Raw genomic sequence first — 24,185 nt, forward strand, 5'->3', positions numbered from 1 at the left:
CAGGCTTTTTTTTACCACTATCAATAGTTGTGGTCAATTCCACTTTGTAGTGGCAATGAGTCACGTATTTGTCCTCTGTTTTGGATGAAAGCTGGAGAAATGATTGACCGGGTAAACATGCTACTGCAGATGTCTTGTTGTTGAGCTCCTGTGTTTGCTGTCTGGCCTTGTTTGCTTGAGTTAGATACGGCCAGGAATACCTGGGACTGTGATCTGTGCACAGGTGTACCTGACCTGCGCGTTGTACCTACTCTGGCTGTTCACCAGATGTTCAACCACTACGTTTTTCACATTAGAAATGTACCATGTCTCTCACCAGTCTGGACCAGTGCTTCGGTGACTTTTTAATGAGTCTACCATTGAGTCTTTATCAATGACTAATTTCACCCATAAATCCTACAGGTAATTTTTGAAACAGGCACATGGTGGGGTTCAGAGTTGATGACAACTTGAACTATGTAATAGGACTATTGTGTTCAAACACAATATGAAAATGTGTTCATATAAAGACAGAATAATCTGCAAAAAATTTGTATTCATCTGAGGTGTGCTAAACCTAGCAAAGCTGAAATACAGCAGTCTAAATCAATGTTTGTTTGAAAGATCTTGAGAGAAATCTCGGGAAAGAAAATAAGACGCACCATCCCATCAGTAAAACAATATAATAACTTTGATAATGTAGTATTCTCATATTTGTGTATCACGTAACAGCGATTGGTAAAGCATGTGCTTAGCTTAAAATGGAAAATTCTACACACAGCATCAACTTTGTTATAGTATCTAGCGCCCTCATGTGGTGCTGCTGAATTATCCGTTAAAATGGGGTAGGTGTTACACTTTTTTTTGGAATTAAAACGCAATCAGGAAATCAGAGGAAGTGTTTATAATAAATTCTGGATTTTTAAAAATCCATCCCCTTTTAGCCATTTTAGTGCATAATATACTTTATTTACTCAAAGTAATGCCACCCAGCTCCACTGCTACTGAAGTTACTCCACATTACCTTACTGCAGGCTAAAATCATTTCCCCCTCTTAATGTCGGCAGATACAGTGCTCCAGACAATTTGTTCTAACGAACAGATGGTTCAAGATACCTCCTGCTGAGATATTTAATTGTCCATATACCAGTGTCATTTGAATACATGCAATTGTTTCTAATACCGTTATCGGGCTTCATTTTCCATCTGTAAAATTGCACCATCTTTTTCACCCATGTCATTTGCGGTCACAATTATGCCGTAACTTGCATCATTTCTATTCAATGCACCGTTTGAAGTGCACTGTGGCCATTTCCCAGTTGATGGAATTTGTTTGATTGACAGGTATAAGCCTGTGGGTTTGAGTAGAGGGATTAATTAGGCTTGGTCTTTGAGCACAGTGGATGTGTTCTCTGCTCTGCTGGGAGTGATGTGTCACCACAGGGCTGGATTTACATTGAGCGAGTGTGCGGCGTCCAGCTGTACTTCCAATGTGATCGCACGGCAGTGCGCGACAGCGACTGCTCTATTCCGCGGCACTGTTAGGTTGAATCGCGGTATTGATTCCACGACGGCCTCTCCTGAGAAAAGCACACAGTCGCGGTTCGCTGCATTTGGTCTGTACGTCCAGTTATGTAATCCTGTGAGCTAATAAGCCGGCTCGGTGGGAAGTCACACTTTCTGCATGTATAACATCTGACAAGAAATACACAGCTCACACTGTCCAATTTCCCCACATCACGTTAGCGAATGTCTGCCTCAGGGGGATAGCTCTGTTATTCTGGGTGACCTCCACTGGCACCTTGTCCTGTCACATGGACAGGAGGGAAAGGCCACCGCTGGCTGCTAGGCAACACTGACAAATCATACATATACAGTGAGCTCCTGAGCTCCATAATATTTGGGATGAAGGCATATATATATATATATATTTCTAGATCTGGCTCTGTACTCCACAATTTTACATTTGTAGTCAAAATTGTGGTTAAATTGAATATTCTAAGCACATTTTATTTAAGGGTATTTTATAATACACTTTGATTTCACTACGTAGAAATTACAGCACTTTTTATACAAATTATGAAGAATATGTCTTTGTCCCAAACATTATGAAGCTCACTGTAGATATATAAAGATTAGTACTATATCTGTCAATCTTTAATCCATACAAGGGTGTAAATTAAAATCCCATACCATTCTGTTTCATCAATGGTTATGAGTATCTGCTGATAAATATTACAACCACTATCATTCAATGACTATAACACCAAGTGTTTCTACTACTAGTTCTACTACTACTACTATTATTATTATGATGATGAATAATAATAATAATAATAATAATAATAATAATAATCATCATCATCATCATCATCATCATCATCATCATCATCACCACCACCATTGTCATCATCATCATCACAATTTCATTATTAATAATAACCAAACAGATGAGACCTTCCCTCATGCTTGCATCAAACTCCTGGGCTCCGCAGGCCCTAAACTCAGAGTTCAGAGGTTCTTAGTGCTTTGGTGAGCTCATGGATCAGTCGACCTTCACTTCCCTGAAGCCTCTCATGCATGAGAGACTCATCGGTGTGAACCCTGATCTGGAACCTCCAGGCATACAGGCCTTCATCTGTGATGTGACCTCCTGTGGATGTACATGGGTCTGTCTGAGAGGAAAGACCCTGTCAGAGACTGCGGGGATTCCTGGCTAATGGAAGGCTGGCCTCTAGAATGCTGTTCCTCTGGGTCTCTGAGGAAGCTCACAAAATGGAATCTGCCTGGTGGTTAAGGGGCAGGGTAGATGGGAATGGACTAGTTTTATGAGAATGGCACATGGGTCTGGAATGTGACTGGTTTGCTTGCTGAGCAGTTTGTGGGCATGGAATGTGATTGATTCAGTGCTTAACTGGTGAAGGGGGCTGGAACTTCACTACTTGGAAGCAAACAAGCATAACACATCTACACCACATTTTCAGGAATAATACATCCATAAACTTCAGCGACTTGGTCCAGAGGTTCGTAATTGGTGGAGAACAATATCTCCACTTCTTGCAACTCAAATCAGTCGTAAAATCTAAAATAAACAAAATAAATAATAAATTAGTTTATGAAATCATCAACATCACTTATAAAAAAGTTATTTTCAAATTATATAACACTTTAAATCATTCAGACTCAGAAAAATACCTACCGATTACAAAAAGGAGTAGGACCTGTTGCTTGTTCCTGGTAGAAATAAAAACTACAGTAACAATAGCACAATGGAAAAATCTCTTCATCGATAATATATCTATGGTAACAGCCTCTGCGAAATATAAATCGGCAAAATATGATCAAATCTGGACCCCAATCATAAATCCCTTAAACGCATAACAATCCCATGATCTTCCCTCTTGTTTTCCAGTACACTAGCATATCACCATCAATAAATCATTAAAGTTCTCATGTGCACACCATCACAGACAATCCATTTTCTTCTTGCTATTTTATTATTTCCTTTGTCATATTATTCTTGACACATAATTCATTATCCCAACACGAGCACACATATTCTCATACTCTTATTCTCCCATATCCAATTTACCCAGTAATAGGAAATTCAATCCCTTCTCAGTCGGGATGACTCATTTTATTGCTACCCAGTAATACCTAAGACCCAATGTTCATGTGACTGAATGTTTCATGTTATGTGCTTTCTTATGATTTTTATGATTATTATTATTTGTTAGTTAGTGTTGTGTGTTTTTTCTGTTGTTATATCCCTCCCCCAAAGAGGTTTCATTAAAATGTTTAAAATCTGCAGCGATGGGATCGGGTTAGTGGTGGAAAGGGAAGTAGCTTGGAATGGGATTGGTTCAGTAGTTGACTAACAGGTGTATCTGTAATGGCTTTGGCTCAATGGCCTTTTCTCTCTCTTCAACACTGTTCCCTGCATGTCTGCTTCTCTTCAGCGAAGATGCATAGTAATTCCACACCTCTTGCTAATGAAAAAAACATATAGCATTTTTAGGTAACACTTTTAATAAATTTCCATTGTGGTCATTTATTATACTTTAGTAAATACTACATAATCTATTCTAAGCACTATCATAGGTGTACATGAATATACAGTATATTATAGCCAGTGCATATGTTATGCCATTAGTGCGCTAATAGTTATTATTACGTGCTTTAAAGTTTTATGTCATTTGTTAGGATTTGGTCATGTATTATATTCATGGGTTATGACAATATTTAGGACCAGTGAATGAACACCCACTTTCAATAAAGTGTTACCCTTTTTTACATAAAATAAAGATATTTTATCAGTTTTATCTTTACACTTTATTTGCTTGCTGTATAACGTCACCCAGCAGTGATCTCACTTTTTACATCCCTGGAGAAGGGGAGGGGGAGGGGGCGGGGTGGGTTACTTGTGACAGACAGCTGCACATTTAAAAAAAAGAAGAAAAAAGAAAAGAATTACAGCCCGTTTTACTGTAAGTACATTTCACCAGCACATTACCCGAAGGTAAAGCCTGTTCATCGCTCAGTGTTTGCCTCAGACTTCGGGTTATTGACACACCGTGTGAGTAACGCAGGTCAGGGCTTATTACCGTCCGGCCTGTCAGCCGCAGGCTGGTCGGGCCGAATCGGGGGATGTTTTGTGCGTTAACCCCTTTTGCTGACGGGCTGCAAGCCGGGGCCTGGTGAGCCCCAGGTCAGCCACAGAGGAATGTCTCCAGGCCTCTCAGCTGCTCCCTCCGACAGCACGGCACTAAAACTGCTGGGGAGGAATTCAGCCGGGGCCGACGCTAACAATTTATGACGCTCTCTCCCCGCTGCCTCTGTCTATCTTTAGAGACAGGCCGCCCGTTTTATTGCGGGGCGGTGAAGGCGAAGCGGCGCTGTGTCGGGGTAACCTGGTCGCTACAGGTCTCGTTACACGCAGCGCGTGAACCAGTGCTGGACGTACAAGATTCCTCTCGTAGAAAGTTCTTCCGGCCTCCATTTTAGGAAACAGGAGGAGGTTTGGTGGATGGGGCAGGGCTTGATTGAGTGAACTGAAATAAGACCACAGCCACAATAAAAACCGTTAACTGGAGGCCAATTTATACTGCATATATATGCTTTCACATCATTAACTGCAGCCTGCTCTTTTACGGTAAACATCACATGTTCATCAGCAAAGCTACTCTCCAGATGACATCACATATTAATGTTGTGCTAGATGTTACAGAATGTATTTATCATCTCTGAGGTTTGTAAGGAGGTTCATTGTCTAAAAAGGAATTATACAAACTTTCAGATATCTACTAGTTTCTGCCAGTCTAAAGCCTTCTAAATGCATGCCACCTTTTGTGATTTGCTTTTGGATATTGCACTGAATACAAACACAAAACCTGAGGTGCATAATTACCTGCGCTAAGATTTAGAAAAGACAGGAACACTGTCGTTGTTAAACCATATCTAATCAAGGTCATTAACATGTTGGTAGTGTTGCATATAATTTCGGCATCATTTCAAATTATAATGCGTTTATTTTCCGAATGAACCATCTGAAGAGGTACTAAAGAAAGAGTCTGAGGCAAGCCACCGAGGTCTTTTTTGTTCTCTTCACTCTATTAGCAACAGTTTGTTATGTTCTTATTATCTCCTGATAAGGCAGTCGTGAGACCTTGTTAGCCTTTCATGCGATGCTTACTGATTGAATGAACCACTGCAGAAGCCGCCCATATTCCCTGTGTCGCTCCTAGGAGAGGTAAACACACAAAGCCCCTTTGGACTGAAATAAATGAGTTCATCTGAAGGGTTTGCCAATACTCCTGGCAGGAATTAGTCACGAAAGAAGAACTGATTGTCAATTACTTGGTGAAGTATGAATTGTGTAGAAGAGGTAAAAGCACTGAACACTGACCTTCTGCTTTACCCTCCAGAAAGACTCTTTACCTCAGTCTTCTAATGTAAAAATTAATGGTAAAAATATATAAACAAAGTTTTACTTATGATTCAGTTTAGGAAAACGGCCTTTGTTTAGATTTCATAACTGATAACTTGGACCGTCTCTGAATTATGAATGTATGTTGTATCAGCCTTTTCCTGGGCCTTTTTAATAGGATACATATCCCAGTAACATCACAATAAAAAGAGTCACGATACAGTTGATATCATTAGGCATACAGTCAAAATATATGTAAAAATGAACAATGTATGCTGTTAGATATGATCTAATAAGCATGGATTTTAGTACACATACTGGATATATCTCCAACATTGCTAAAAGAAAATTTTGATTCTCAGCTATATGTGTACATTGCTAGGGATTTTTTTTCCCTCTAACCCTCTTTAGATTAAATAATTCTCAGCCCATTCCCAGCCTGTCTGTTCTCTTTCTCACTTACTCTCACCACATGATTTCTGTCCTAGGTGTAAACCTGAGCAATATAAAAACGTATGCAAATTATGGCAGCAATTAGATGGTTTGGCTATGGGGATTTGAATAAGGCATCACTCTAACCAGAGGTTCTCTCTTCGTTAAAACGCCCACGCAGGTCAACTTTTGTGATAACAATGTTATTAGTATCAGGTGTCTAATTATGATTTTTTTTTTTTAAATGTGCCGCGTCCAGTCTGGGCCGGAGACAAGGTGACCTCTGCACCGGTTGACCTTGGGCTAAAGCGCCCTGCGTTCTCACCCGTCCGGTCTGCCCGAAACAAAACAGGAAAGGTCAGCGCCGCCTGGAACTCCCATTTTCCCATTCCCTCACCTTAACCAAGGGCGTCGTTTTTTACGCCTCGCGGTAATTCTGTTTCCCTTTCAAAGGCTGGAAAAAAATAATAAAAATGGCGCACCACGTTAAAATTAGTCCCAGCTTCGACTGCCATAATCCATTCCCTCCTTTATTCCAAATGCGCCCTAAGTGGCTTTCTCATGGTCCGGCAGGCAGAGCGGCGCGTCACGTGGGCAACGGGTCCGCATTCAATAAAAGTGCTGGTACATTACGGGGTCAGGGGTCACCGCGGCGCCATTAGAGAGCTATTACCGAGAACTCCCTGCTTCTGAATCAGGTTCAGCAGCCCAGGGTGATGTCTCCCATTGTTTGATATAATGATCTTTGTGGAAGGGGATGAATCATTCAAGATCTTTTTTTGATTTTATGAGTGGAATGTAAAATGCGAGCTCTGCACTGCACCGGCGAAGACCTGTGTCAAATATAATTTCCCTGTAAAATGCAACGATGCTGAAAATCTGAAGCTTTTTTTTTTGTTTGTGTGCGCGTGTGGGAGGAGGGGGGTGGCTTATGATGCTCTGCTGCACTTGTAGACAATTCCAGAATGAATCAATTGCAACGGCATCATTTCACAAAGCGGGGTATATCAAAATCTTTCTTCCTTCTGAATGAGCGTGATAAATGGACAACGGTCAGGACAACAGCCTCACGCAGACAGAAATATGAGCTGTTTTTATGAAAGACTATCTGCGCCGTCAAGCTGCTTCTGAAGAGAAGCCTCATTGATCGAACGTGCCCTAGTTCTTACCGAGAACAGTCATAAATATGCACCCCCCCAAGGATGATTAATAAACACAAGAGCACTTGTGCATCAGCTACATGCACTGTTATAAATAAACCCAGTCTCAAGCAAGATATTTCCTCACCGCCTCTCCCTGTACACGGCTCTACATCTTGGTGTCATATCTGGGGGTTCATTTCTGCCTATAGATGCCAGTCGATCTTTTTAAAAAAACTTTTTTTCCTCTCATATTTCAATGTTCTTTATAGGCTTACAAAACATGGTCTTCAGGGTTTCAACATACACAGAAAAAATGAACGACAATAGGTATCATAAAAATAAGATAGTGGAATTGTTTTCACCCCGAATGAGTCCATTATAAAGGACTGAATGTCTATCAAGACAATGTCTGTCTTCAAATACATAAATCTAGCTCAACATATGATACATTTGATCTTAAATGGGCTCATGAATGGAGACTATATTGGGAGTACATATGCTGCTTTCTATGAACAACGTAGTGTAGTCACAAATTTTCTAGAGTGACTTGCACAGCTTACATACGATCCAGTTATACAGCCGGATATTTCTGGAAACAATTCAGGTTATGTATCTTGCTTAAGTGTACAACTGCAGTGACCGACCCGAAAATCAAACCTGCTCTCTCAACGTTACAGGCCCAAATCCCAAACCATTATGGTACACTGCTTAGGGGCAGCAATATTAATACTTGACATAGAAATAAGATACATTTTAATTGATGAGTGAAATATATTTTTTGTGACACATTTCACATAACTTACAATTTATAAAGCAAATCAATCATATACTGAAATCTGGAACGAGTCTCCAAGAACATTTGTAAGTGTTAAATTCCACTTAACCGAGCCAACTTTCCATATCACTGATGGTTTATTTAATCAATTACAAATTATTTATTTTTTTACAAATGTGTATTTGTTTTGTTTTATTTTTAAAAAATCCTTTGCTAACAAAGAATCATACCAGTTTCATGGCTGTCTGCCCAGAAGAAAATATTTCATTTGCTCCCCTCTCATCAAAAGACACACATAAACTTATCTTTTCTGGCTCTTTTCTTTTTCTGTAGTTAAAATAGAATGCTCTGACCTTTCCAAATATGCACTTACTTAATACAGAGAAAGAGAGAGACACACACACACACACACACAGGCAGACAGATAGACAGAGGAGGGGCGAACTTTGTTATTTCAAGCATTTACCTCAAGCAGTCTGTCGTGGTGGACATCTGGAAATCTACCGACGGGAGGTCTTAAGAGGTGTAACAAAGGTGAGAATGAGGGGGTATATGGAAACAGGTCAGCTCATTTTTGGGCATTTAGCAGTCTCTTGGTTGTAAAGCGTCCATTCATCTTGGCATACCCGTGCCTTACCTTTGTCCACTCACTCAGACGTGGTCATCAGTCTCCACTTTGTTCTACAGTATATATGAAGCTTAGAAGTATATGTAATAAGTAATCTCCTGGATTTTGTTCAGCAAAGCTTAAAATCACACCACTCAGGCATGAAAAAATGGTGTGCCTTCAAAGCTTCAGACAATGTGGGAGAAGTGATATAAAAGTCTGTCTGATCTCTAGGTTAGAATAGCTTGAGTAAAAATAATCTGAGATGAAAGTGAGGAAAAAAAGACCTAAAAATACACAGGACTTAAATAACCCAGTGAATAAACTGTGAACTTGTAAACTGTACTAATGGCAAATGGCAGCTTTGTACTACCCAGAGACAAACAGGCCTTCAAAATAAAGGCTTTAAATAAACCTTGCTGTTGCACAATTTTTGTATTTCTATTGTTCAAAAGTGTGAACAGGTAACTAAGATAAGTTTTATGCCCGAACATTTCTGTTACTTGAGCATAAAAAGAGAGGATTTTCTTAAGTAAGGCTGGCAGTGCATTTTCCTGACACGTGGTAAAATCTGTGTGTGTGGGGCTAAATTGGGAAGAGATGCATTCAAGTTATTGACCTTTATCATCCTTTTTTTTGCATTTTGTTTTGTTTTACACAACAATGAAACGCTCATGCCTGTTATCAATGGCACAAAGCCAGTTAACATTTCACCGTCCTCAGAGATGATTTCTGAATGCTGGGCACCGGACGTAAACAGTATTGATCTTGAAAAAGAAAAAAGAAAAAAGAAAAAAAAAACTCTTGTCTTCTCAGAGTAGACCCTCTATAGTTTCCAAGGGGGACTGTGTAAGCATTACAGGAAGGGGATGACTAATGTCTGCTGGACTCCTCTGAAACCCGATCTCTCCTTTGGAAATGAGGAGGGCTCTTGTTTATTCTGATGTGAGGCTTGGCAATGCTCATTTTTTTTTGTGTGAATTGTCACATCTGTTCGGTGTGAAACGGGCAGGCGTAAGTGGCAAAAACACACCAATGACTTCCACCCGACACTTCCAACGTGGTTATGAGCTGTGGACATCATATGATGCAATCCTGGTAACGTGCAATTAACAGAGTGCTGAAAATAACGCCCTAATCGACTCTAATGCTGCTATAAGCATACATGGTGCATGTCAATAATAAAACCCTGCTCAGCTGCATCATTTTACTCTGATATATATCAGGGGTTTTTCAGACAAGGGAGTGCTTATCGTCTTCATGCTCAGGCCATACACCAAAAGTATGTGTGTGTGTGTGTGTGTGTTTGTGTTTTTTTCTTCTTCAAATGAACAAGATATTCATATATGTATAATCTGGAAGAAACACTTTCCATAGTTTTGCCTGACTTCAACTGCCAAGTTGCCAAGTCACGCTTCATAGGATTTCTTGACATTTGTAAACATTAACTTCAGGTTACTGCTGGAAGAAGCAGGACTTGCATTCCATTGACTTACATGCTTACCATAACTAGTGAAACATTACATAACAGTGCTTAGCATAGATTAGTGAAACATAATCTAATAAAAATATACTTATCTAGTGAAAGCAAGGTAAGATTTATGTAACTTGTTTAGCTTTATGGTAGCCTCATCCACACACATGTACACACACACACACATACATATATATTCACACACACCCACCAAAACACACACTTGTCTGACTTTGCATATCATGACAGCATATGCATACACACTATGTATATGGCTATGGTGACCTTGTGGGTTAAATCAATCTGGATATAACTGAATGTGTCATTAATAATAAGTAATACATCAAACATATATGTCTGGACTATTGAGATATCAGGAAATTCAGCACCGATATATAAAAAGAAAATAATTATGTGTGTGTGTCAGTGTGTGTATGTGAAAACCAGCATTCACATTTACAAATGGTGGACAAATAGAAATAAATGATTAATATAATAGTATTGGCTTATCGACAGTATTTCATATTTTTGTGTTCAATTAAACCAACAGGATTTTTATGAATTTGACTCGAACACAGGGTGGCGCTCCACCTTTATGGGTGCAGGTGTGATCTCACCAGGTTGTGTCTGATCATGTTTCTTCCCAAGGGCCATGGGTCCCGCTCCGCTTAAGACAGAAGTAGAAGGGGAGTCATATATCTTGCGGTCATCAGAGCGGCCATACAGGACGGTTTAGTAAAGAACGATTGGCTTTACCTTCTCAAAACAACCGTGTTGCAAAGGGAATGCAGATTAATCAAGGCAGCCGTTTCTTTGCTAAAATAAACACATACAGCTGATGGTAAAACATTTTAAACCATTGTTGCAATAACAAAATATAAAGTACAACAACAATAATAATAATAATAATAATAATAATAATAATAATAATAATAAAAACTAAGACTACTAAGAGGATATGAATGAAATCTGCAAAGGCAAAATATTCTGCACATCATGCAGGCTATTTATTCTCCGTAGGCTACTGCGCTTTTCAATTAATCATTCTCTTAGCACATTGGCCAGACTGATGATGAATGAACTGATGCGAAATCAGAGACATAATAAGACAGCAGTGCAAAGAATGCGTAGGCTAAGGCATGTTCTAGTTAAAATCGTAATGTGGATACTTTTGCACACCGATCGTTTCAACGAATAAAATAGGCTGCAACCAGGGAAAACGTTCAGAAGTGCGTAATCATTTTTTAAACTCTTCTAAAAAGTGGAGATTAATCTGTAACTACAATTTTTACCGGGGAAGAAATGTCTAGCAGGTTGAACGATATTAGAACAACAAGTAAAAGGTAGGGTTTATTTTATTATCCCATCAATGTCTGATTCAATTTGGCCGAAATTACCAAAACGCATGCCCCGAGGTTTCAACTCAGACTATGACACAGGGTAACACGAAATATGCTACATTTGAAACCATAAACTCCCGGTGAAGACTTGGGTTCACGTTCTCCAGAAACGGTGCAGTGCTCAGCACAATCGTGATGTAAACATTGTCTTTAAGAACTGGATCGAGTTACACGGGGCTGCGTCACGCATTGGATCACATGGCAATTACTGCCATCTCAAGCATCAAGTCTTGGGTTTAAAGATTAGTCTTTTTCTCTCTTCTTCGATCAGTTCGTGTTGCTTGCTATAGATGCTATCTCGGCTAATACCAGCTCTAATCCAACTCACTCATTTGAAAGCGCTGGGCTCCAGCTCAAACCGAATGTCTCTTTGGAGTAAAGGGGGGCGTTCTAATAGGTTTCTCAATGAAATCTAACCACCAACTCCCCAGAGTGTTCTGAGGATTAGCTCTCAGCATACCCCGTTGCTTACCGCCCAAACATCATTTTGTCTGTACCTCTCGGTTGAATCAGCAGTAACTACTGTAACAGGGTCGAAAAGGTTCACACGCCGGCTTTTTGGTGCCAGGTGTCTACATCAGAATCCAAACAGCTCGACCACAGCATCCACTGGATTTTGTTATCACCACTCATACGCGGGAGAAAAGTTTGTGCAGATTCTAAAATGAGTGACCTGGAAGAGGACTTTGCCAAGATCCTCATGCTAAAGGAGGAGAGGATAAGAGACATGGAGAGACGCCTAGCCGAAAAGGAGGAAGAGATCCAGGAACTGAAAAGAAAACTCCACAAATGTCAATCCGTTTTACCAAGCGCTCAGATAATTGGACCTAGGACCCGGCGAGCCCAAGGCATCTCGGCGGAGCCTCAGACGTATAGATCCTTCCAGGACCTGACCAGTCAAGCCTTTCGGAAATACGCAAAGTCTGACAAGTAAGGCGTTGTTTTTTTTTAGTTAGGTTCACCTTGAGGAATACCGTCATAAGTAATTGCATTGTAATTGTACTGTATACGATCTAATGGTACGTTTGCATGTATGGCAGTGTGGGTTGCTTTTAAGACATAATGTTTGCGGTAAGAGAACAGCAGGCGAATCAAATCACCGTAAGGTAGCAGTCGCACTGAAACTTGAGTCAGACTACATTTAGCTACTTTTTGCAGATGTCACTGGCCGATCAATCGGGCAACACTTTCATTCTGAAGGGAAAAGGTACTTCTAAGTGGAGAAAATAACATAAGCCATCAACGAGTTTAATTGATCTGCTCCATCATGGAATTCCCAGGGGAAATTCGATGGAGGAAGTGTAGTGCATTATTGGCTTTTAGTAGATGGATGCTGAGAGCTGAAATGCATGTTTAAGGACATTTAATACTCAATTAGAAATGCTTTGTGTGCCCCTATTTTTCCCAAGAATTTTTTACGCCTGGTCCTTTTCATGATGTTAGATCTGAAGCTGTAGCCTACGTGTTCAGCACGAATGAATTATAAGCATGCATTATTGAAACAAAAGAACACACACACACACACACGCACACGCACACACACACACACACACACACACACCGGTATAGACTGTGCCTCATTTTTACTTTCGTCCTAGGCGGGCGTGGGGAATGCCATTCCATAGGGTTCGCTTTTCAGTAACTGGCATTTTCACCCAAATGAAACGTCAGATTCTTTTTTCGAACTGTCTCGTTGATCTGATACATCTGAACAGATAATCATGTCAATAAAATCAGATATAAGATAAACAGAAAATTAAGACGATGATAATTAATTTATTCATTCGTGTACATTTAATCAATAATGAGCTATATTTCATACTAGACCGGCTATTTTCCTTGTTGGTGTGCATCTACGCGTACTTCTCCAGCATGGTAATTCCCTGTTTGCGCAATTCCGACTTCAAGCAGTGTTGTCGTGGACGCGGTATTCCACAGTTCGGAGAGCAACTAAGCAGCGATCAGTATATATGTTGAATGAACTCCCCCAATGAATGGAATGAACGTTACTGTGACTATTGTAGATACAACACTTTTCAACACTTAAACATCCCCAGTACTATTGTGCTTATTTGCAACATTGCAATATTAACTATACAGTCAACATGCAGTTTCATACATTGCTGTAGGTCTGTGGAATGTATAAAACATGTGGCTGAAACGTCAAAAGTCAGTTGCTGAACAGTTGAATCTCTCATATATGTTGCACCACCTGATTCAACTACTTAACTAATCATGGTCCTCGATCAAGACCTTGATAAGTAGAATCAGGTATCTTAATGCTGGGCAAAAACAATAACCTGTGGTCACACCAGTGCTTTTCTGATAAGACAGGACACTGGACACCTGCTACATATTACATTTTCTTAAAACACTTTTTCAATTTTTATCAAAGTAATTTAGGTTATATATCTCGCTCTGGTATGCAACATCAGTGCTTAACCTAGGAATGAAAACAAAAGCTTTTGTTACCCAGCCCAGTTTTCAACAGCCACACCACACTACCATATACTGTACCACCCTTATAGGTAAGGGTGCACAGGATATTTCTGGATACTAAACTCCAGGGTTGCTAAAGTGTTGCAGGGTTGCACCAAATGCACAATTCAGAGTAACAGTGTGAATTCTGTGATGGACACAAAGGAGACCTAGCATTCTGCTATGTTACAGTAATACCTCCTAATGCACCACGTGACTTTCAGCAACACAGCGCAATTGACAACCAAATGCACAGCTACAAATAATATCACCTTGAAGAGAGTGACCTTTTCAAATGGCTTCAAATGATACCACATCGCAGGCTACAACCTAATGTACTGCATTGCTACACATTTCATACCACCACGAAAGACACAACCTAATCAATAGTTATAAATAATACCACCTTGAAAGACACAACCTATCGTATGGTACGTCTACAAATGATACTACCTTGCAAACGCATGGCTCAGATTTTCTTTCAGTCTGAGAACGCATCATCATGACCACTGTCTGAGACGACTCTGCCCGGAGTAAAGCGATCGACCAGCCCCACTTTGGCAATGTTGCCAGGCGGCCTTCTTTCCTGCTCTTCGCATGTGATTAATATTTTATGCCCGTTGCAATCAGAATGACTAAATTACTTTTCAAGGTAATAGCCAGAATCACTTTGAGCTTTTTAAATAGAATTTTGGCGTTCTGTCTACTTCATATTCAGACTATTTCTTATTCGCTATTGGGATAATGTGTCCAAATCCATGAATAGAGCTTCAGCAATTTGTAGGTGCTGCACATTGGAACCTGCAATTTTCCATTTCATTGTGAAGTATAAAAAGAAAATTTCCTGAATTTTAGCTTCTCTCAAAACATATTTTAATTTTATATAAATTGTATGTTTTGTATGAAATCTGTCTAGTTTTCCACCTTCACACTATGGTAAACAATGTCATGACGCAATTGCTCAATTCAGATTCTAAGATGGGCTTTGTATACATATTACTACATTTTTTTAAAGAATCTGACGAAATATCTTTACACCTGACTTAACTTATACTCAATGATACCACTGGATGGCAGCAAAATTCTGCATAGCTGTCAAGTCAGCTATGTAGAGATTCACAAACATGAATGTTTTGGAAAAAATGTTATCAAACTGATTAACATTAAAAATCAGATGTGAAGTTGATGCAGACAGATTGCATGAACTATTTAATAATATTGTCATTGAAAGTAAAAAATAAAAAAAAAACTCACATTGGCAACATGAGGGTCAAGATAGCTTATTTTAAAAAGGAGCCATCTACAACTTAAAGCCACATCGGAAGATCCATTCACCTGTGAAGAATGGCCAGAGGGTGTAGGGTGGTGTGAATAGAAAACCCCTGCCAATCTGGGAAATGTGAATTCTGACCTCTGTGACAACAGATTCATTTTTGGGTACTTTATCTTAAACAAATGACACACAGGAAGAAAAGATGACTGGATGCTCAAGGACTTTGACGTCCTTCGCAGTTTGACTATTGTTAATGGTGTAACATAAACAAGCAAATGTATACAGGGTGGCAGGGTTGCATAATTGTTAGGGAAATATGCTTGCAGACCTAAACTCTCATGTTCTTAATCCTGTCCATTAAAGACTAACAACAGATCTCACTGTTCTAGAAATTGCAAAAATGCAAAAATTATGTAATCAGATACAAAGATGTATCACACACAGAGGCGATTGATAAGAAAATGTTACATTAGTCTTAATATATGAAACCAGAGTACGGTCTTCTTCATCATATGACAATGTCATTAATTACAGATCAGATTTCTGTTGATCTATAATAGAAATCAAGAAGTATAGTAAAAGGTCAGCTTAAGTCCTGCTGAAGTACATTTTTAAGGAAGTGCTCTTACAATATAATTCGCAATAAATACACACGATTCATTTGTTATTATTATTATTATTATTATTATTATTATTATTATTGCTGTTGTTGTTGTTACTAGTACTACTATCAAGAATAATATCTGCATTGAGTTCTGAACAAACAAGAAAATCATGAATGAGCGGGTGTCAATCTACAGTGCTGGTCCCTGGTGTAATATCTCACTCAACAGAGCGTTGAATCAATACTGCCATGAGTCATCCTTTGGTCCAGTGACTCATCCAGCATTTAACCAGACAGGGTGTATTCACATCCAAAATAATTACAGGTCTGATATTCACCTTACCTCATGACAACCTTTGTTATTTGAAACATTGTCTTTGCTTTTGCACAACAAAACGTGTTTCGCTTAGTAGTGTTTTGCCCCTTGTCACTACTATTTAGTGACTCCTCTGGGCAATAGGTCTGCTTGTGCCAGCTGGTCAAGGAGCACAGTCCTCCTGCCCAATAGCAGTGTGGCTCAGCTGGTTGAAAAGATGTGGTGGTTGGCTACACATGCTTCAGAGGAAATGTGTGCCAGCCTGTCCTGTCCTAAATTGACTGAGGATATTTCTGTAATGCCACAGGACTGCAAATATAGTTTGGCATTCTAAACTGGGAGTAAGTAAAACAATGCATTAAAAGTTATTAAAAATAAAGCCATAAAACTGCACGGTGGCTATTGTGTCAGAAAAGTCAAGTCAGAAGACAGAATCTTCACATTTTGTTTGCTCATACTTTGACTTAAAACCTTTTTTTGGAATTCATTACTTTATTCATAAACGATTATGCTAACGTGTGAAATATTTTACACATTTACCATGGTGGCCAAAGTGCACCATAGTATACTGTACTTTAAGTATATGAAATACAAAAACAGGAGTTATAAAAACATTCTGAAGGTCAAGGGTGAGGTTTTTTCTGCAAAACGAAACATCCTGTCTGGGTTGTTTCTTTATCACTTCAGAATCCATGCACAGGAGCCACAAGGTGTTTAATGTTAAGCTGAGTAATGTTTATACACCACTTACTCTCATGCTTTTCAAGTCACACAGCCTCCTATTTGTGCGAAAGGGCATGAGACAAGATTGCTTTCTCAAATTTCAAAGATTTACTAAAATATATGTTTCAAGTACAACTACTAAGGGTACATCAGTTGTGATAACTTCTACAAATGCACTTTGAACAAAAAATTTTGACTGTAAAGGTTGGCTTTGATACAAATCTGTTAAAGTTGAACAGTCAGCCATATTAGTCTCATGGCCTGATGTCTGACCACAGTGATGCAAACAGAGAAAACAAAGTTGACATGTACTATTGATACTGACATCACCTCCAAGAAAAACATCACCTAAAACATTTCAGTAGCCCACATGCAAAGGATCTGTCTCTTCTACAGCCAACTTGATTTACTGTTACCAGTAACTGTGCTGTGTGCTTACAAAGATTACGAGTTTACTCCATGTTAGACCACCCAAGAAATGGTTTACAGCACCACTGAGAGACCGCATCATCTTATTAAACGTTGTGTCACAGGGAGTTGAAAACTATGCAATGCTGAACACTGCAGTGTCTGAGAGATGTGAAAATGGCTGTAAACTTGGCTTTAAAGAGAGTATGCATTTCACACGGAACACCTTTTTAAAAAAACTAAATTAGACAAATCAGTAATGTTACTTTGTTCAGGCACCATAACACTAAAGAAAAATTGGTGTTGGATTTTGAAATCGCAGTTGTATTACCTCAGCAATGTGTTGACAAATACGGATATGTCTGGTAGAGTAGCTGTCTAAATCATCTTATTGAGATTTGAGTGTTTAGACAGATTTGTGGTAATGATTTTCTACCCAAATGTTGCATATACCTCAATTATACATTAAACAAAATACAATAAAGTCCTTACATTACATGAATGTTGGCTAGCTAGCCTTAGAAAAGTGTGGTATATTCTCAGATTCTATTGGTCTATTGAATATGGCTCAATTTTTGCATGCTGTCTTTGGTTTGTAAAGTCTACAAATGCATTATATCCTTATACAATGTGTGTGTCTTTCTCCCAGACTGGTACATTCTTAAATTTGTACAAACAGATGAAATGGACAACATAGATCATCAGCAATATCACTAAATGGGTAAAAGAGGTCACGTGACAGGTCTGATTAGTGTAGAGGCATACCCTGTGGTTGGAATTTGAACCTGTATTGGGTACTTGTTCCCACTTGAGAGGAGTGGCTGCTCATAACTAGGTGTTTTCAAATTCAGGACCTGGTGGGTATGCTGTTTTTCATCCCAACTGCAGTTGCACTGATTGTATTGTAACAAGCTGTTAATTGTTATTAATTAGACACTTTTAATTACCTGCTAAATGATTTACAATATGAAGACCACACTGTGTAAGAAACAGCTATGTGGTGTAAGAAACAACTATGCGAAGAACAGATGTCTCTTATGCAAATCCCAAGACTTTGAGTCAGTCAGATAATCTAATGCTTTAATTTTCCTTAAAGTGCTACATGGCAATTTTAGCCATTTTATAAAGTCATTTTTAAAGGCATAGATTTTGTGTGATTAAATCGTAGACAGACCAATCAAAACAATGGGACCCTAATTGCTGAAAGTGTAGAGACCTGGCCACTTACACAAAGCCATTTGTGCAAAGCATAGAGATGAAAAAGGAAAGCACTTAAACATATGTTTTCAACAAACTTAATTGATAATGACTGGCTATAGCCATAACTAGCATGGGCAATGTGTGTGTCCTCTGTAATATCATTATGCTTTCTGATTTTACAAGCAACGATAAAACAGTAAATGTTGGGTGCAGAGAGAAGGGAGACCCTTGGGAGACTTGGAAAGTATTTTGGCCATTGTTTAGTTTCTGTTACTTTAATTGATCTTTTTGCTAATTCAAGAAACATTCGGTAGTTGTGAAAAGTGATAGCAGTGATATTTTCTCTCAAGATGTACTGTGGGAAAAAGTTAACCAAAAATAACTTTCTTAAGCTTTGTATTTTGAGTGTGTTGTGACCTTTGAATGTAAGAGTACCATATAATAGTACATTACCAAATGATAGACAGCTCAGTGGCGGGTACTTGCAGCTGAAGGTTTGTGTAGAAAGACTTGGACCTTTTGTTATGACTGAAAATGTGATTACACTTCCCCTCCCCCCTAAGAAATTACTACACTTCGATCCCTGATCTTAGTGTTTATGTTTGCATTGTAAGTTGCTCGGGATAAATGGCAGTAAAACACAGTACAGGTAATGACATGACAATAAGCTTTGTGTCAGACATCCAGCAGAGCATGCTGAAAACAGTAGAGGATTTGTATGTTATGGTATCTGTGATGACATATAATGTGAACTTCTGCATTGTGATGACAAAATGTTAAATAAATCAGAAATTGATATATGTAGCTATTGTAATATGTAGCTGATTCCGAACAGTTTCATATATAGATTAAATTTAAGCATGAAATCTTGTTCTATGTGATTTCATCTTTTGTGACAGATTTCTTTTCTCCTGATGTATATACAATTGCAGATTTGTTATACAATAATAATACATCTTCTATGAAACTTGTATAATTACAAGATTTTTGGCATTCTTGGCTGAATTAAAATGATATGTAACTGTTCTAAGATCATGGTAGCGAGAAAACATTCATCAGTGCCAAAAAACAAAATTTTTAGTACATTTTAAATTTAGGAATGAGAATTGAGCCAACCATCTTTGTAGAAAAGTGGATTAAAAATCAATTTTGGACACACAACTGTTCTTTCATGAGACAAAGACCTTTTTCATAGCATCCAAAGGGGAAAAACAACAAATTGCTGAACATTTAATGACATTCATTTCATCTATACAGTTCACAAAACGTTATATATATATATATATATATATATTTATATATGTATAGTTATCTATCCTGTATCTGAGAAATGTGTAGGGCAGGGCTTTGGGGTTTCAGTATGTTTATAAGTGCAGTCAAGCATAGGTTTGTGGTTATGGTTTGAGAAGGGGCTTTGGTTATTTTCATTAATGTGCAATTACAGTGCAAATTCAATTTTCACACTCCTTAAGGAGTCAACACAGCCTACATAGTAACCACGCAATTATAATGGCACAGTGTTTAAAGATGCATCACCTCGAATCAATAAAGTAGCCCTTGTTAATTACTTTAAATGACCTATTTCAATTACAGTCGGTAGCAGGAGCTTTGATTCTCATACTATGTGCATGCATTTTACAAATCTCTAAATATGTTATAGGCACCCTACTGTTTATGGTGGCGGTATATCGTGACAATAAGGGCCACGCTGAAGCTGTAGTAGGTCTAGAGAATAATTCAGTAATTAAGTTATGCATAATATATGAGGCGTAAACGAGAGCATTACTGTTGAAAAGAAAACTGGGCGAAAAAAACATATGGTGGGAACAAATGTGAGGGTTCTTCCTGTTATTCTCTCCGCAAACTCCCTAAATTAGTAATCAACAAGCTCATTCAAACGCACTTCACATTGGAAAGTGCTGTCTGGATCGGGCAGATAAAAGCTCTTGCATTACCAGCGTCTCTTCCTCTCATATGGAATAGAAGAGCTCGGGTGAACGCTCAAGCGTCGCATCCCCCACATCCGCTGTCTTAGACACTTTGATCTGTGCTACTGCTGCTGCTTACGTCTTGTGAATTCTCGGCTAAATTGTCACGAACCTCTTCTGCCTGGACATCTGTATAGAATTTAGGTTGCGGGAATGGAACGCAAGTCGTGATAAACGAGCTCCAGTGTGTTTCTTCACTCTTCTGAAATGCACAGTAACTGTGTAACACTGTTCAAACACGACCCCGTTTGCCTTCCCTTGTTGATCTAACCCAGTGGTAACCAACCCTGTTCCCTGAGATCTACTGTCCTGCAGGTTTCCTCTCTAACTCTAACAAAGCACACCTTAATCAGCAGACAGATCTTGCTGCGCGGCAAATCAGTAGAGTTAAGTGTGCCAAATTAGGGTTGAAATGAAAACCCTACAAGATGATAGATCTCCAAGAACAGGGTTGGTTACCAATGATCAATGATCTAACTGCTGGATCAGCTGCCACTGTGCACAGTTTGATTTCTCAACAGTATGACATTAAGGATCTTTAGTTGTGAAAGCAGCAATACATGAATGTTTTCCCTGGCTTTTTTGTAATATAATAATAATTGTAGAATTGGAACAACTTCAGCTTCAGTTAGATGACCACAAGAGGGCGTGTGTGATCCTTCTTTGAATATTTTGAGTACTTTGACCACAACATACTGTAGTTCCATACGATGTACTGTATACATTGGGCCTCAATCTTTAAACGCAAAATAGTAGTTGCAGAACACGGTGGCGAGGGTGTGATGTCTAGACGAAGTGATCAATTTCTGTTGCCGACCAACCTGTCAAATGTCTGATACTTTCTGTAACACCTAGTCCTTCGACTTATTTTCTTGTGAGAAACCCTGCAGGGCCAAACTATGGAATAAATTTCAGTTAAGCAGGACAATAGCCATTAAAAAATCTTATGTTAGTCTCCCAGTAATCTCACTGTGACGGTATTCCTCTTAGGCCTGAGTGCCATTTCAAATGGAGTAGAGGAGGAAATATGTTCTGGTGGTAACAGTTCCCTCTGGGAGGTCTCAGAACCACACATCAATAACCACTCAGCCAGTCTCGAATCACGTCTTCATTCTGGGTGTCTAAGCTATATGCATTCTTCCTTCAACTTCCTTCCAAATAATACACTTCTCACCTGTTATTCAACCTGTTTCAAACTTACTATTAAGTGAGACTTAATGAATCAGGTCAATAACTGACTGCCCCCTGAAGTAGATCAGGGGTCCCCTGACATAGATCCGTTTTTTTTCTCATAAAATGCTTCATGGTGATAACACTGTATCTCAGAGTAAAACATGTTAGTGGAAGAATTTAATAATTTTGGACATATTAATGAATAGTTAAAATTTTTGTTCAACAGAATTTGAGATTAGAGAGTGAAGATATAAGATTTTGAAATTCTGTGTATTTGAAGTGCTTTGATATCAGTGCAGCTTTCGTATGATTCCCTAGTAACCTGCCAGTAAAGGAAGCCATTTTGGATTTTTTCGGTTTTCATAAAAAGCAAAGCATCAATTGTTGGTGAAATTTATATTTTTACACGAAAATATATAAGAAAGACTTTATTGTGTTGCCGTCTTGTGGTGAATTTTGTTCAAGATAAGCTGCACAGTAATTCATTTACATGTAACATTGCACTTATGGCAGCCATTAGGAATGTTATACATTTCTTACAACTGGGCATGGATTCAGCACCTAAAAAATCTACAAGATTTTGGCATTTGGGACGATTCATTACTATTGGAATCTATATTTAAAACCCTTAGACAATAGGAGGGAGTATGCTGGGTTATAGCTTGAATTAACCGTATGGAACTGAGGATTGACTGCGGAAGAGATTGTGTGATTGGAGGCGAGGGAGTGGGGAATAAAGACCACAGGTTTGACCTGCAGGTGATGAGTGGGAAGGAGCTATTTCTGTATGATTTATTAATGTGTAAAATGAAGAGACATGCTTAAGTTCACAGTGCTGCTACGGCATCACAACCATATTAAAATATGTATATTATTTTACTCAGCATACTGTTTGCGTATTAAGTTTATCATGCAGACTGGGTATATTGTGAGAATTCTTTAGTTTAGCAATTAAACAACAATTAAGTGTCCCCATGCATGCAACATTTTCAAAGGAGAATAGAACATAAATTTTGACATTTAGCAATGGAACTTGATTTGGAAAGAGTTTGAGGGGATTTCTTTGTCTGGCAAGGATATGATGTTTATGAGCGAATAAGACATAAGACATAAGACATAAGATATAAGAATAGTAGTGCAATCTAAATCACAGCATAGAGATACAATAAATGTATAGAAAAAAAGCTAGGATACTATTCCACACCAAAGATAGTGTATATATATATATACATGCAGCCCTGGATGTTTTAACACATGTATGCTTTTACATGCATATGCATCCAAGCACACACAGTGATTTATTGAATGGCATTGGTTGCAATTCTGGGTGATTAAATTGGCTGCTATTTAGATTACTTGTGAACTCCAATTAACAAACACACATCCTTATATGGAATACAGAAAGTAATATTTTTGTTGTCAAAAATAAGTAGCTAAATCTCTGATCAGCCTGAATGAATCCATCATTTGGCCAATCAATCAATCAATCAATCAATCAATCAATCAATCAATCAATCAATCAATCAATCAATCAATCAATAAATAAATGGTTGCTGTTGCCAGGAAATGTACAGTTGCTATGGAATGTTAGTTGAATCTATCTACTGCAGTTAAATGTGTTATCTGTCCGTGAAGGAGGAGATCCCCTGGCTCCATGTGTCTGGTGCACAGAAGGCTTATAGATGGCATAGAAAACCGAAATACTGGCCCAGGTGCCTGTATCTGTACCAAACCTGCATTTTACTATGCACATTGTCACAGGATTCCCCGTGTTTCGTAAACAATGTTGTGATTTAACATTAATCTTAATGAATTAGTGTTTATTATACAGATACATTTTGACCAACATCATCTTGAGCTACATATACCTCTATTCTACTAAGTTACAAGATGTGCTGTTCGAGCAACAGGTATTTTCGGTGCACATTTTGAGCTGCGTAATAGTAGGAACACAACGTAGGCTGTCTGCAATCGGTTACTTGTTGAGTAGCATGCTCCGAATGTTTCTAATTCAGTGCACTTACGTTAACTAGCTGTGAAATAAACTCTAGTACATCTCAAAGGAATGCTCATGTCAATGAATAGACTGGAACGTGCGTAAAAACGTACAAATCGTGTACCTTGCAAATTAAGTAATGATCTCCCTACAGCACAAAGTGTGTTCTATAAGGCTATTCATATGCAGTTTCGTCTCTGATTTCAACTACCTGTGCCCCTCGGTGCGACGGCGTTTACCACCTATTCCCAGTAAGGTGCGCGTGCACGTTTTAGCCTGTTGGCTGGCTAC

The 24,185-nt window shown here is 38.7% G+C and overlaps 1 protein-coding gene across 1 annotated transcript in view; it reads left to right on the forward strand.

The window, feature by feature from the left end:
- The first annotated feature begins 12,106 nt into the window (after positions 1–12,106).
- prkg1b (protein kinase cGMP-dependent 1b) overlaps positions 12,107–24,185 on the forward strand; it is a 120,776-nt gene continuing 108,697 nt past the window's right edge. The window contains exon 1 of the mRNA XM_035406191.1: positions 12,107–12,665. Coding sequence (XP_035262082.1) covers positions 12,400–12,665 — 266 coding nt within the window. The 5' untranslated portion in view covers positions 12,107–12,399. The remainder of the gene's footprint in view (positions 12,666–24,185) is intronic.

Source organism: Anguilla anguilla, chromosome 2, assembly GCF_013347855.1.
Source record: "Anguilla anguilla isolate fAngAng1 chromosome 2, fAngAng1.pri, whole genome shotgun sequence".
In the NCBI taxonomy this organism is placed as follows: domain Eukaryota; kingdom Metazoa; phylum Chordata; class Actinopteri; order Anguilliformes; family Anguillidae; genus Anguilla; species Anguilla anguilla.